At 39.5% G+C, this 12878-nt stretch overlaps 1 protein-coding gene across 1 annotated transcript; it reads left to right on the top strand.

Moving 5' to 3' along the window:
- Positions 1-5294: 5294 nt before the first annotated feature.
- LOC111238598 (E3 ubiquitin-protein ligase TRIM39-like) lies at positions 5295-12344 on the top strand. Its single transcript, XM_022768175.1, has 8 exons — positions 5295-5340; positions 6986-7576; positions 8549-8644; positions 8854-9087; positions 9216-9363; positions 9593-9619; positions 10497-10672; positions 11592-12344. Exons 2-8 carry the CDS (start codon positions 6989-6991, stop codon positions 11961-11963), a joined length of 1641 nt encoding a protein of 546 aa, XP_022623896.1. The 5' UTR covers positions 5295-5340; positions 6986-6988; the 3' UTR covers positions 11964-12344.
- Positions 12345-12878: the final 534 nt, after the last annotated feature.

The raw sequence follows: 12878 nt of genomic DNA, 5'->3' as shown, positions 1-12878 counted from the left end.
CATAGCAAATTATCCTACACATTCAGCTTGCCAGGACAATACCAGTTTGATATACAGTACAAAAATGTAAATAAGAATGTACTTTACTAATCAAGGTGGGATATTAAAGGTCCGTCTTCTCTTCTTCCTTGTGGAAGATATTTTTGTCAGGCTTTTTTATCCAAGCGATTTTGACATCTTTCAAAATCCCTCTCTCTTTCATCTTCGTTTTAACCTGTAAAACAAAAGTTTGTAACAATGATAATGATGAAAACAAAACCGCACACACTAACGCATGTTTTTTACTAATTAAGTTTGTAACAACAATTAAAACACAGACCAAATAAAGTTTGGTTTCCATTTTTCTTTAGCTTTATTTTTATCCTCTACCTCTTTATTTTGTTTTCTATCTTGTATCAAGGTGTATTTATGTGTTGGGAGGTTTAATATAGAGCATTTATTCATGCCATGAATAAAACATGCAAGTGCAACCTGACGTTTATCCAATTTACACTTCGGTCTACATACGTTACCATTTTACAAGCTGAATGCTGATGGACACTCGCCAACATACAACTATCATAATGGAATTTGTAACTTTCGTATCACATTTATATTAAATATAACTTTTGCTAAGCAACAGAGAGACAGACAGTTCCCAAATCAAATGCTGTTACCCTTGACATTTTACTCCCAGAACACTGTTGGTGTGTATTTCAGCCTATTTCTGCACTTGCCTATATTGCAGGACTTGATTGATAAATTGTTATCACAAATCTCAATTTTTTTTTTTTGCTAATGTTGTAATGTTCATTATAATTCATGTGCTTTTTTGTTTTCAAAATGTCATACACTCAGGATTGAGATACAGCTATATTTCCAGAAAACCAACAGGTGTTAACGAAGACATTTACCAGATTCAAGATGGCCTCCGTCACATTAGGGATGTTCAGGTCGACTGTGGATTTCAGTGCTGTCAGCTTGATTTTAAACACCTGCTTCTTGTCTCGTAATGAAATAAAAATATCGATCAAATTTAGAAATATAAGAACATATCATAGTTTAGAAATATAATCAATGTGTGGTTGTTTCAAGATGAAAATAACTCACTGTTGTGGCACATGAAATGACGTTTGTGGTCACAGTGATTTTCCACCCACTTTCCGAGGTGAGTAGCATTAATCACGCTGGCAGCACAGTTCCCGGTTGTAGCCAGCGGGTGTCCAGCTACCCAGTTTCTGAATGATGACCTGCCATTTTTCCACCACCTCCAGGTGTCTCTGCGCAGTCCGATCCAAGCCCTCTGGCCTCCTGGTACCACCTGCTGGATCAACCCATTCTCGGTGTCGTTCCTCACACTGGTCAGGTCTGTGTGGTGCAGTCGGCAGAAGGCCCGAGCTTGGGGCCACGTCTTTGTTTGGTTTATAAAGATGTATCTGTCAGTGGAAGTGGTTGGCAAGTCTGAAAGATTTTTAAAAGGTCAGTTACTGGTAAAAAAAAACAAAACAAAAAAAAAACAACCATAACAACAATAAAATACTTTTACTTTCCTACAATAATTTTAATTATCAGTTAATATACATATATATGGGGTATATATGTGAACTTAGTCAAAAAAATAATCTCATATCAGAGGACTTCAAAAGAAAAATCATGCAAAGATATACAACAAAATAATTGAAATGACTGAAGGTTTAAAAAAGTATATATGACTTTACACTGTTTTGCAAACTCAATAATTTATTTTATTTAACTATGTGCATAAAGTGGGATCTTTCCTTCTAAATAAATACCTTAATAAACGTTACTCACCAGCGTTGGTCTTGTTGTAGCAAACAAAGCTGAGTGGTTCACTGCAGAAGTCATCATCCCAGAGACCTTGATGGAAAGAAACACACAACTGCGGTTGTGTTCGACTGTTATTCGGTTTACCTATGTTCCACTTCCTAAAGCCCCAGTTTGGCTCTCCCGTGTTGGACAGAGACCACCGCCAGTCCCATCTGTCATGCAGGCCTATCCACACTTCTCCCTCATAACCACTGCCGGCAGCCGCTATCAGCCGCTTCATGTCCTCCTTGCCGTGTACAGTGGCCAGGTCAGTGTACTTTTTCCTGCAGTAAAGCACCGCGTCATGCCATGTGTTTAGTTGATCAACCAGGTGGTAATTATGAAGGCATGAACACAGGCCTGTAAGCAGAGAGACACTCATTGTAAATAAGACCCATGACGTGCAGCAGTGACTGAAAGGTGTTGGTAATCTCAACCAGCATCTTAACTACAGAGATCCTCCAAATTAAAACACGATCCTCTGATCTGACGCCCCCCATCAGATGGACAACACTGTAGCTGTGTCCCATTTCAGGGGCCGCACCCTTCAGAGGTCTACAAAGGTGTGGCCCTTCGTCGCGCAATGAATCTTAGGGGTCGGGTCACGAAGGACTCAACAGTTCGAGCCTTCGTTGCCCAGGAAAAGAAGGACGGGTTTCTTGACCGCATTTGAAGGAGGCTTGTAGCCATCCACGTTCCCACAGGATGGACTGTGATAACCTTGGTGATCACCTGACATCACTCGCTCCACATCAGCACGTTAGCAGAACGACTGCTACCATTTTTACAAACAGGTTCAAATAAAAAATACAAATGCAAACAAACACATGCAGACTGACCTGATAAAAGGAGGGTACACAGCATGGCCCTTCTAATAATGCCTGTGGATCAGAGACGTTCTTCAAATAATTGTCTGATAAATTATTTACTTACACAGGATAACTTATGTACAATTAGCCATTAATTCAATTCAGTTGCTCAACTGAACTTTGAGATGGAGATTGGAGATTATTAAACCTTCTGGTCAAATAATATATGGCTGTACATTTCTCTAAGTCCTCCATACACACTGACTTTTTCATATTTTTAAAACATATTTCTTACCTGAGCACACTGGACCGCAGACTGGTGACATATCTAAACTTCCCAACTCTTGCCCTTTATAAAAATTTGACTGACTTTGACACTATTTCCAGGATAAATCCTTATTTCCCCTTATCTCCGTCGTCTTCTGCTTCGTCTTCTTCTCTGTCTTCTTCTCCGTCTTCTTCTTCTTGCTTCCTCTTTTTATAGCAAATTTAATCCCTTTTATGCAAAGCACTCATCATCTCCAGCCCTAACAGCTGTCATGTGATGTCTTTTGCCTCCTTCTGTGACACTAACAGTGATTAAGGCCTCCTTCGAGTCCCAGGAGCTGTAGGAAAATGCTGTCTGATACGGACTTTTAAGCATCTCAGATTCCTACACATCCCATTGAAAATTTTAAATAGGAGTTATTTAGAGTCATTTAAAAATGATAAGAAGTTTTTATTTGAAGGTGATTAACATTTTTATCTCTCAGAAAAGATTTCACATAGTTTTTGAATTTGAATGAGTCATTGACAGCTGACACAGTTGCGGAAAATGTTGCTGAATGTCGGAAAGTGGTATCACAGTATCACTGATACAAATCACAGTGATACAAAACTGCCGTGCAGGGTCATGCATAGATTAGAAAATGTATGCTGTGGTCTTGTGCTGTGTTCAACAATGCAAAGCAGATGTAAAGCCGCCCGGCCTCACCTCAGGCAAAGAGTATGCTAACATGAGGTGATGTATGGTTCCTCGTGTGGATGAGAATATAACATTTATAATAACAATCCACCTATAAAACCCGTTACTTGCTTGATTACTTGATTTTAAAATTTGTAAATCACTAAAGTTGTAAGTGACTCACAGATTCAGTTGCAAATTGTACTTGCAATAATGTGTGCATATATGAAATTAATTTAAATCAATTAAAAGTGAACCGCTTTTGTTAGCTTTTTTTTGTTCTTTTTGAATGAACAAATGAATGAAGCGCTATGGAGTTCGCACCCATTGTCTCGCCTTTGGTTTGGTTCCATGTAACAAAAGCACTTTGCTTAAGGTTAGGGAAAGACCGTGGTTTTGGTTAAATGTAAATGAACACATTGTGTCTTAAGTCACTGTGAACGTTTTCCGTATCAAACCCGACTGGGATATTTCCCTAACATTAACCAACTGCTGTGAGTGCCAAAACAAAAGTTGAATAATGCTATAGTCACTGCAAGTGGATATTTTACGACCAGATCAGAAATGTTGGCAGAAACCAAAGATTGTCTGTGAACATTTTACTGGTGCATTCGATATCAACAAATTTGTGATTTACCAAATACATGAATTAACATCATGACCTCATTACGGTAAAAGAAAATGTAATCTGGATGCAAACGCGTTTCCTTGAGGGGATTATTTTCTGTTGCAGATGAGTTATTATTATTATTTCTGGATTAAATATATATCTGATGCATTTCGATATCAGTTGAAGCCCACTTACTTTTGCTTTTATTAATCTTCTTGCACCAAAGTTACACATTTCTGCTGTAAAAAACCTCAAATTACAGCCAATCACCCTTGTTGACAACCTTTTTATTAGATTTTTCTATCAATAGTTCATTCAGTGGTTTGGTGTTTAGAATACAAATTTTCATAAAAATTAGCCATATATTTATTGTGAAATGTCTTTACATGTTAACTGATTTCTGCCTATAATGTACAATTAATCTAGAAATTCACTTGTAGTAAGGTGTATGGTGGTAAAGTCAGTTACAGCACATCCTGTATCCTGTTTGTACTTTATGGGCTTGTAAAAGGTTTCCTCACACACCTGTCACATGGTCTTTATTGTGAAAATGAGCCACCAATTTAGAACAACTGGTTTGGAGATTATATAACAACCAAAGGCTTAAACAAAAGTCTGATGTAATGGCCTTTGTTGACTCTAACGTATTGTTCTATATGGCCAAGGACGCTTTTAAAATGCTGATTAGGCTTTTATCTGACGCCACACGTGTCACTGTAACCATGACTTACTTGTAATGATATGCAAAACTGCAGCATTCCTCAGGACAGACTGTTGTCTGTTTGTCAGGTGTGTCAGGTGAGTAGGAAATGTTTTAACCATTGGACTCAAGCACCACACCCATGAGGAAAACACTTTCCTTCCTTGTGTGAAAGCTACTACTATGTTTTCCCATGATCACATATATTCACACAATACAATAACTGGTAGGTTGTGCTGTGAGTGCTGCTACTTTAAGATTAGGTAAATACAGTGAAGCAGACAGAGAGGGACGGAGCGCAGCACTGGGCTCAGCAGAGGGAGGGCCGGGCTGATGAATAACTGTGTTGACGTTACATTTTCCTGTTTCACGGCTAGCGTTGTAATGTATTCATACTCATTCATACAGCAGGGGAGTCACCTGCTCTGCCGTCACAGAGGACAGACCATTGACCAGCTTACGAGACCTAGCTGTAAGTATGAACAATATGCAGTAACAGCTGAAAATATGATCTGCTGTTGTTGAGAAAAAGACTGGGCAAGTGAATGAAAGGGAAATAAATGAGCTTAAATAATTAAAACGTGGATTGTTTAAAGGATAAATAGTATTGTAGCTGTCAGTATATAAATTTTCTAGTTATACCTACTGTACAGCAAAACATACTGTTTACTTATTTAAATCTGTGGAGACTCAATAGGTTCTAATGTATTCTGTCTTTAAAATGTTGCTTAACATTCATGCTGCTTTCTGTGTGTCAAAATTAGCATTATTTCTGTGCCAGTGTGCTAAAGAACGTGTCTTATTGTCTGTCTGTTTTCTAAAAAAATGACTCAAAATAGAAGTTTTTGACCAAGTAAATATATGAGAAGTCATTACAATACAACTGGGGAGAAATTGATGAACCAGATATGTGTATTGTCTGTGTATTGTATTATTGTCTTTGCTGTCTGTTTGCTTGCGTTTGTATGTATTTTGGCAAATACGCTAAAGCTGATACCACTTTTATGTATGTATGATAAATGTGAAGCTATAGCCAGCAGTTGGTTAGCTTAGCGTAGCATAGAGACTGAAAATAGATGGAAACAGCTAGCCTGGGCCTGGTACTGTGCTCTGCCAAGATATAAATTGACACACAACCTCTGTACAAGCAGAAATAGTCAGTTTTACACCTTTTGTGCAGATTAAACAAAGGAGATACAAAATATCGATTAGTGTGTTTTAGAGGTGCAGGTAGGCCAGTATTTATGCTAAGCTAACAGGCTGAGTCTTCATACTGATCTGTAGCTCAGTAAAAGGGCTAATGTAGGGCTAATAGCTAAATAGCATGGTTAGCATAGTTAGCATGTAATTTCAAAACACAGTAATATTTACATTTACAAAGGATGACAGCTACGTTTAATATATCTGCATCATTTTTGGCAGTTTTGTTACAGCTAGTCAGCTAGACACCATAGTGACATTTAAACATTGGTGATTACTAGACAGATGTGATTTTGATTTACACATCACCAACCTGATTTACTGAATCACTAGTTTAAAACTAGCTTGATAGTTAAGAATTTAGGAAGGACTTCACATGCACACACTTCCACACAAATAACCCAATCCAGCCTGTCTCACAAGAAGCAATGGTAATATTATCTCTAACATTAAAGTAAGATATTTTTCATGGTAGGGTGTTTTTGTAGTCGTGTGAATATTTTCCATGGGAGTGTCTGGTGTGTGTGGTCAAGTAAACAATGACTAATACTGTACACCAAGCGCACCAAACAGTGCAGGGTGTATGACATGCAAACTTTCCCATACTTACACAGCTACGGCATTAGATAGGTTAGTAAATAAACACTTTAGCCAAGTTACTCATCTGTGTTCTTACGCTGATACCAATCATGCGTGGTCAAATTTGTTGATTCATCTTCTGTGAAACTGTTTAGCTTTTCTTAAAGGTATTTTCAGTAGTAGATATTATGTGTTTTGGAAAGACAGTACTCTTTGTACCTTTGACTTTTGTGTTTGTTTTGAGGATATAAATCTTTGTGTTTACTTCCTCTATCAAAGTTCTTCCTGTGCAACTTATCACCTAACTTCCCTTTTTATTTGATTTTACTGTTCTGTAGATAATGACATCCCCGGGCAACATGTTACCTGAAAAACAGTTCCAGTGCACCATCTGTCAGCAGGTGTTCACCGACCCGGTCACCACTCCCTGCGGACACAACTTCTGCCAGGCCTGCATCCAGAGTGTGTGGGACAGCAGTGATGTCTGCCAGTGCCCCACCTGTAACAAATCATTCTCCCCTCGGCCTGAAATAAACATCAACACTGCCTTCAAAGAGCTGGCGGACACATTTAGAAAGATGATCGTGTGCGCGTCGGCTTTGCCGCTGTCCGCGGCCCAGCCAGGTGAGGTGGTGTGTGATGTCTGTGCCACCACCTCCCTGCAGGTGAAGGCCCTGAAGTCCTGTCTGGTGTGTCTGACGTCGTACTGTGATGCCCACCTGGAGCCTCACCAGAGAGTCTCCGCCTTGAAGCTGCACAAGCTGATCGAGCCGGTGAAGAACCTGCAGGAGAGGATGTGTAAGAAGCACGAGAGGCTGCTGGAGATGTTCTGCAGGGACGAACAGAAGTGTGTGTGCCAGTTCTGCACAGAGACCGAGCACAAAGATCACCAGGCTGTTACGATAGAGGAGGAGAGTGGGGAGAGGAAGGTACATAGAACATACTCTATTATAAGGGTTCAGGCTAAATGGATTTCTGAAGAACAAGTCAGTACTGATATCTGTTTCCACAGAGAGTGCCTTAATGATATTATTAATTTTCATTCAAATTAACACATTAAACATGATCTTGAATAATCTATTAATTGTATTGTCCATAAAATACTGTTATAATTTCGCAAAGTCCATGGTGCCATCTTCAAATTTTCTTTTGTCACAGCAGCAGTCCAGAACCAAAACATTTTCTGTCAATCAACTGAATAATTAATTAGACTAATTGTTGGTACTGAGCCCCAAATCGTCAGCGTGAGAGAATGTGTACGGCACTTTGTGAATGGGTGAATGTGGCTTGTGAGTGGTCGATAAGACAATAAAAGCCGCATATAAATCCAGTATGGTCCATTTACCTTGGATCAAAAAAATTCAGCCATCACTACAGCAGTTTTACATGTACATTAAAGAAACTACTAGTCTAGTCTAGACTTCTTACTGTAGAGTATAAAAGTGAAAGTTTAACAAACACAACATTGCCAGGCTTCAATACAAATAAAGTGTTATCTTTACCCATGGATTTGTCTGTTGTAGCTTTATTTTCAAAGCAGATTCTGGACTGATTCTTTTAGGGTGTGTGATAGCAAAGGCAAACATGTTGCATGACATCATGTCTAGCGCTCAGACGGTCTCTAGGATCAGGCTCTATCTTTAGCTAGTGACACACAGTATGTATTTAATAGAGGGGAACTGTGGATTTGATTACTACATTTACTTTTCTTTTTAAAAACCCAGAAAGAACCCAGTAGAGCAAGACAGAGAGAGAAGAAAATACTGAAGGTTTCATGTTGGAATAGTCAGTGTGGAACCTCTTGTATTTGATGCATGGTAATGTCCAGTGTCTGGATGTATGCGTATGTCTGATTCCACGTTTACGGTCCATGTCTTTTCTTCTTTTTTCTGCCTGTTTAGGTCCAAATGAAGAAGACTGAGGCTGATTTTCAGCAGATGATCCAGGAGCGACTGAAGAAAGTAGAGGAGGTCAAAAGCTGTCTGAAGCTCAGCACAGTGAGTCGTCTTATCGGCCACAAGATTCAGAAGCACTTTAATTGGCCAAATGTAGAGATGGGGACATCGGGGCCAGATGTTTCCGTTTTAGCTACAATAACAAAATATGTTTCAAGTAACAAGAGTACCACTCTTTACTGATATTCAGTAACAATACGCAGAAAACATTCATACACATTCATGTTCACATTTTTTGTATCCTCATCCAGGTGAGCGCAGAGAAGGAGATGAAGGAGAGCGACCGTCTCTTTACGTCTCTGATTCGCTCCATCGAGGAGAGACGAGCCGAAGTCCACACGGAGATCAAGGAGAAGCAGAAAGCGGCGGAGCAGAGGGCGGAGGAGCTGACCAACGAGCTGCAGCAGGAAATCACTGAGCTGCAGAGGAGAAACACTGAGCTGGAGGAGCTGAGGAGCAGTGAGGACCACCTGCACCTCTTACAGGTAAAAATAATCTGCCTGAAGCTGTGGGGAACAAAGTCTTGACGGCCATTAGAAAGTAAATCCTTTTGGCCTTCCTGGTAGAAAGATGTTGTTAAGGGTTTTACATCACTGCTTTGTCTTTGTCACAGAGGGTGCCCTCTCTTACGTCACCCCCACCCACCAGAGAGTGGAAGGAGATCAGTGTCCACCCTGAACTCTGTGTGGGGACTGTGAGTAGAGCGCTTTCTAAAATGGACCACACCCTGAAGAATGAGCTGGACGGCCTGAAGAAAGGAGGTAAAGGGAACGGGATTGTTTGTGCCCCTGTGTACCTGCGTGAATAGGGCAACTTCAGGCTCCTGCACCTGGTACCAAAATGAATAAAAAAAAAAGTCTAATAGAGGAAGAGTTCATTTTTATACCTTATTCACAAGAATTTTCTAAAGTTTTGATACATTTTAAACTGAAAAGCCTCATTAAAACTTCCAAAACTGATCTTTTTTTTTTTTTTTTATTGTTTTGGCAGAAATGAAGAGGATGCAAAAATATGCAGGTATGATCTCTCTGAACATAATCATGTAGATATATCCAGTGTTTAGGTAAAATGCATTTAGGAATGCTGTACTGCTACAGTATATGGTTAAAATAATATGAGAGGATTCAAGATGTTTTGATTTTGTCGCCCTCTTGTGGTTGTATAACTGAAAAACACAGTTTTTGGCAGACAGCAGTTTGTGCAACTACTCCTCCCACTCACCAACCTGGCCTGAGGACACTGAGGTGGATGAAATGAACGTGCACAACTTTTCACCAGGATTGTCACATTTTTCTATATGTTATAGTCTATAGTCATAAATTAATGTAATTATTCAGTTGCTTTCCTTTTTACCTTTCACCTTTTAACTGACTCCAAGGCAAGAACATGTACAAGAATGAATAAAAGTGGCATACATGTCTCGCTTCATCACTCAAGAAGATTGTAGGTGTATAATAACAGTACCAGTAGGTGATTTGATTGGATGAGGGGGGTTGTCATACCCCTTGTTAGCAAAATCACTTAAAATTTAAAGGTGTATTTACTCATTTCTTAAATACACAGTTATATAAAACACTGTTGTAGACATGCATAAACTGGAGTTGTAGAATTAGAAATGTCACAGTTATGGTTTATTTCCGACCACAACAGCTGCTGCATGTGTTTAAGAACTGTAGTGAACTGAATTACATACAGAATTTGGAGATAAGCTAATGGGGAATTCGCAAGTTAGCATAGCTATAAATAAATAATTAATCCTATTTTATTTAAGATTAAAATATCACATTAATCTGTATTCGAGTGAAGCCTGGATTGAGCTTGGTAGTGTTGGTATTAGTAGTAGGATTACAGTAGTAGCCTATTAACTGAATTACTCCACGTCTTATTGCCCTAGTTGACGTGGTACTAGACCCAGACACCGCCCATCCAAACATCGTCCTATCAGCTGACGGGAAGCAGGCGGGCCGCGGTGAGCTGCTGCACCTCGTTCCTGACAACCCCCAACGCTTTGACCCCGTCATCTGCGTTATCGGCAAGAAAGGCTTCCTGTCCGGGAGGTTCTACTTCCAGGTTAGTTTCTTCATGGATGATGCAATACTTTTTTTATAAATCACAGTGGCCATCGGATAAAGCTGCAACAGCAATAGATTACCACTGAACATCCAAATACCTTCTTTTTTTAATGAAGTTGGTACGGATTAAATACCCTGATACTGCTGCTGAGACTGTTCAGTACAACAAACCTGTACAAACTGGACTCGACCTTGTTTCTGCTGATACCAGCATGCCGAACTGCAGCCTTTATGCCAAAGAATACCAAAGAGACTGCTTGGGAGCTTCAGCTTTTAGTTCCAGGTACTTTTCTCCAGGAACTAAAAGGTTCCTGTGGCCCATTGTTGTCTGCGTTTCCACCGTGGCCGTAAATCCCGGGAAGATTATGCAAAATTATTACTTGACATGATATTATTCACAGCACTTTGAGGACATAACATGAACGAAAATACGGGACAAATTGCATCTCGTATATATTCAATACAAGACGCAGCATTTTGTTTTCAAATACCGGACGATCCCGTATTATACGTAATGGGTGGCAACCCTAGCCACTCTAGTTGTTGTGGTTCTTTATTTTTGTTTGAAGTCCTGTTTCAGTTCTGTTAACCTTCACCCAGACTTGTTTCGCGGTGTGGAAAATAAGTTTTCTCACTCACTGCGGACTTCTAAATATCGCGAGTGAAATAAAATGCAGCAAGTACTCGACAGGTCAGAAATGTTAAGCACTGCAAACCATCATATTAGTGTACTGCTCTCTTGTGGCCTGAAAGGTGTACAACACCCAATACTCGATAGCTCGAAATACTTTATACATTTAGAGGTTTACTCCCAGTATGTGCTGAGGGACAATAACACTTGAACATCCAGCACTACGATAGATTTTACTACTTTAAAGTGTTTTGAATATTAACTCTTCATATGTATTGTCAATCAGGTTGCAGTGGGGACAAAGACCTTCTGGGACATGGGCGTGGTCAAAGAGTCTGTCAACAGGAAGGGGATGATCACCTCCAAGCCAGAGAATGGCTACTGGACGGTGCGGCTGAGGAACGGTGATGAGTATCGAGCTCTGGACTCACCCTCGGTCCTTCTTTCTCTCAAGGAGAAGCCACAGACTGTCGGGGTGTTTACGGATTACGAGGAGAGGACGGTGTCGTTCTTTAATGTGGAAAGCAGGTCTCACATCTACACCTTTACTGGGTGTTTGTTCACTGAGAGGATCTTCCCCTTCTTCAGCCCTGGTGTTTGTGATGAAGGGAAGAACACAGCGCCAATGGTCATCACAGCTGTCAATCATGAGCCTTAGACTTGACGATGACTCTTAGGGGATATTTTGATTTACAGAACTAATTCAGTATTTTATAGTTAAGTCTTGTTTTCTCTTTAGATTTTGAAGATTTTGTCCCACAGTCTCAATACAAGACAATAGAGCCTTTAAACTTTTAGCCTTGGTATGAAAACTTTTACTGCTGCTTGAGATGTCTGTTCAAACTTCTGCCTGAGGTATTTTACTACAAAAATACTACATTTTAAACAATTTGCATTTTCTTTCCAACCAATAATGCCTTTTGAAATATGCTCAACATCATGATGTGCAGTCGCTTTAATCTTAATATAATATGTAGGGTTATTTGCATTATTATGCATTGTTCAATGAGGGGCTGCTGGGGTAAATGGGTAAATGTTGTTGTTTTTTTTTTTTATGGTTCTGTTGGTCTATGGACTCTGCAAGCTAAAGATAGTATTGTACCTTGTATTTGCAATAGACACTTTTAACTGCAGTTAATCATTACATATGCAGGGTGCTGATTTACTTTATGCCAAGCTGATTACAACTTTAACCTTGATACCATATAAAATATCATGAGAATAATGCCTTTACTAGCATGTTTCAATCTTTCTTTGGTGATAAGTTTTTGAAATAAAGGAGGATTAGTTGTTTGACTCTTCACTGAGAAACCTTTTGTTTTGCAAAACCTTTGCATCAGCCCTGGCAGACAGTCCATGTTTCCATGTGCTTTGCATTCACAGAGGATATTTTTTCCAAACCATGAAATGAAAACTTTCATCTTTCAACAGTGCAAACTGTATCAGAATCAGATCATCACACATGAAAATATGTGTAATTACAAGCAAAACTGAAGTCAATCTTGTGCAGCTCATGTTTATTTAAAGCTGCGACAATTGATTTTGTGGTCTCTTGGAAGCTGCTGTACGAACT

The sequence above is a fragment of the Seriola dumerili genome, unplaced genomic scaffold (genome assembly GCF_002260705.1).
Source record: "Seriola dumerili isolate Sdu_G_001 unplaced genomic scaffold, Sdu_1.0 BDQW01001435.1, whole genome shotgun sequence".
NCBI classification, from domain to species: Eukaryota; Metazoa; Chordata; class Actinopteri; order Carangiformes; family Carangidae; genus Seriola; species Seriola dumerili.
This window is presented reverse-complemented; position numbering and strand designations above follow the sequence as displayed.

Bases quoted from the DNA above. Each gene is read 5' to 3' on its own strand.
- LOC111238598 (XM_022768175.1), top strand. From the start codon at position 6,989: ATGACATCCCCGGGCAACATGTTACCTGAAAAACAGTTCCAGTGCACC. The intron at 9,088-9,215 runs GTAAAAATAATC...TCTTTGTCACAG, and splicing joins ACCACCTGCACCTCTTACAG to AGGGTGCCCTCTCTTACGTC. The intron at 10,673-11,591 runs GTTAGTTTCTTC...ATTGTCAATCAG, and splicing joins CCGGGAGGTTCTACTTCCAG to GTTGCAGTGGGGACAAAGAC.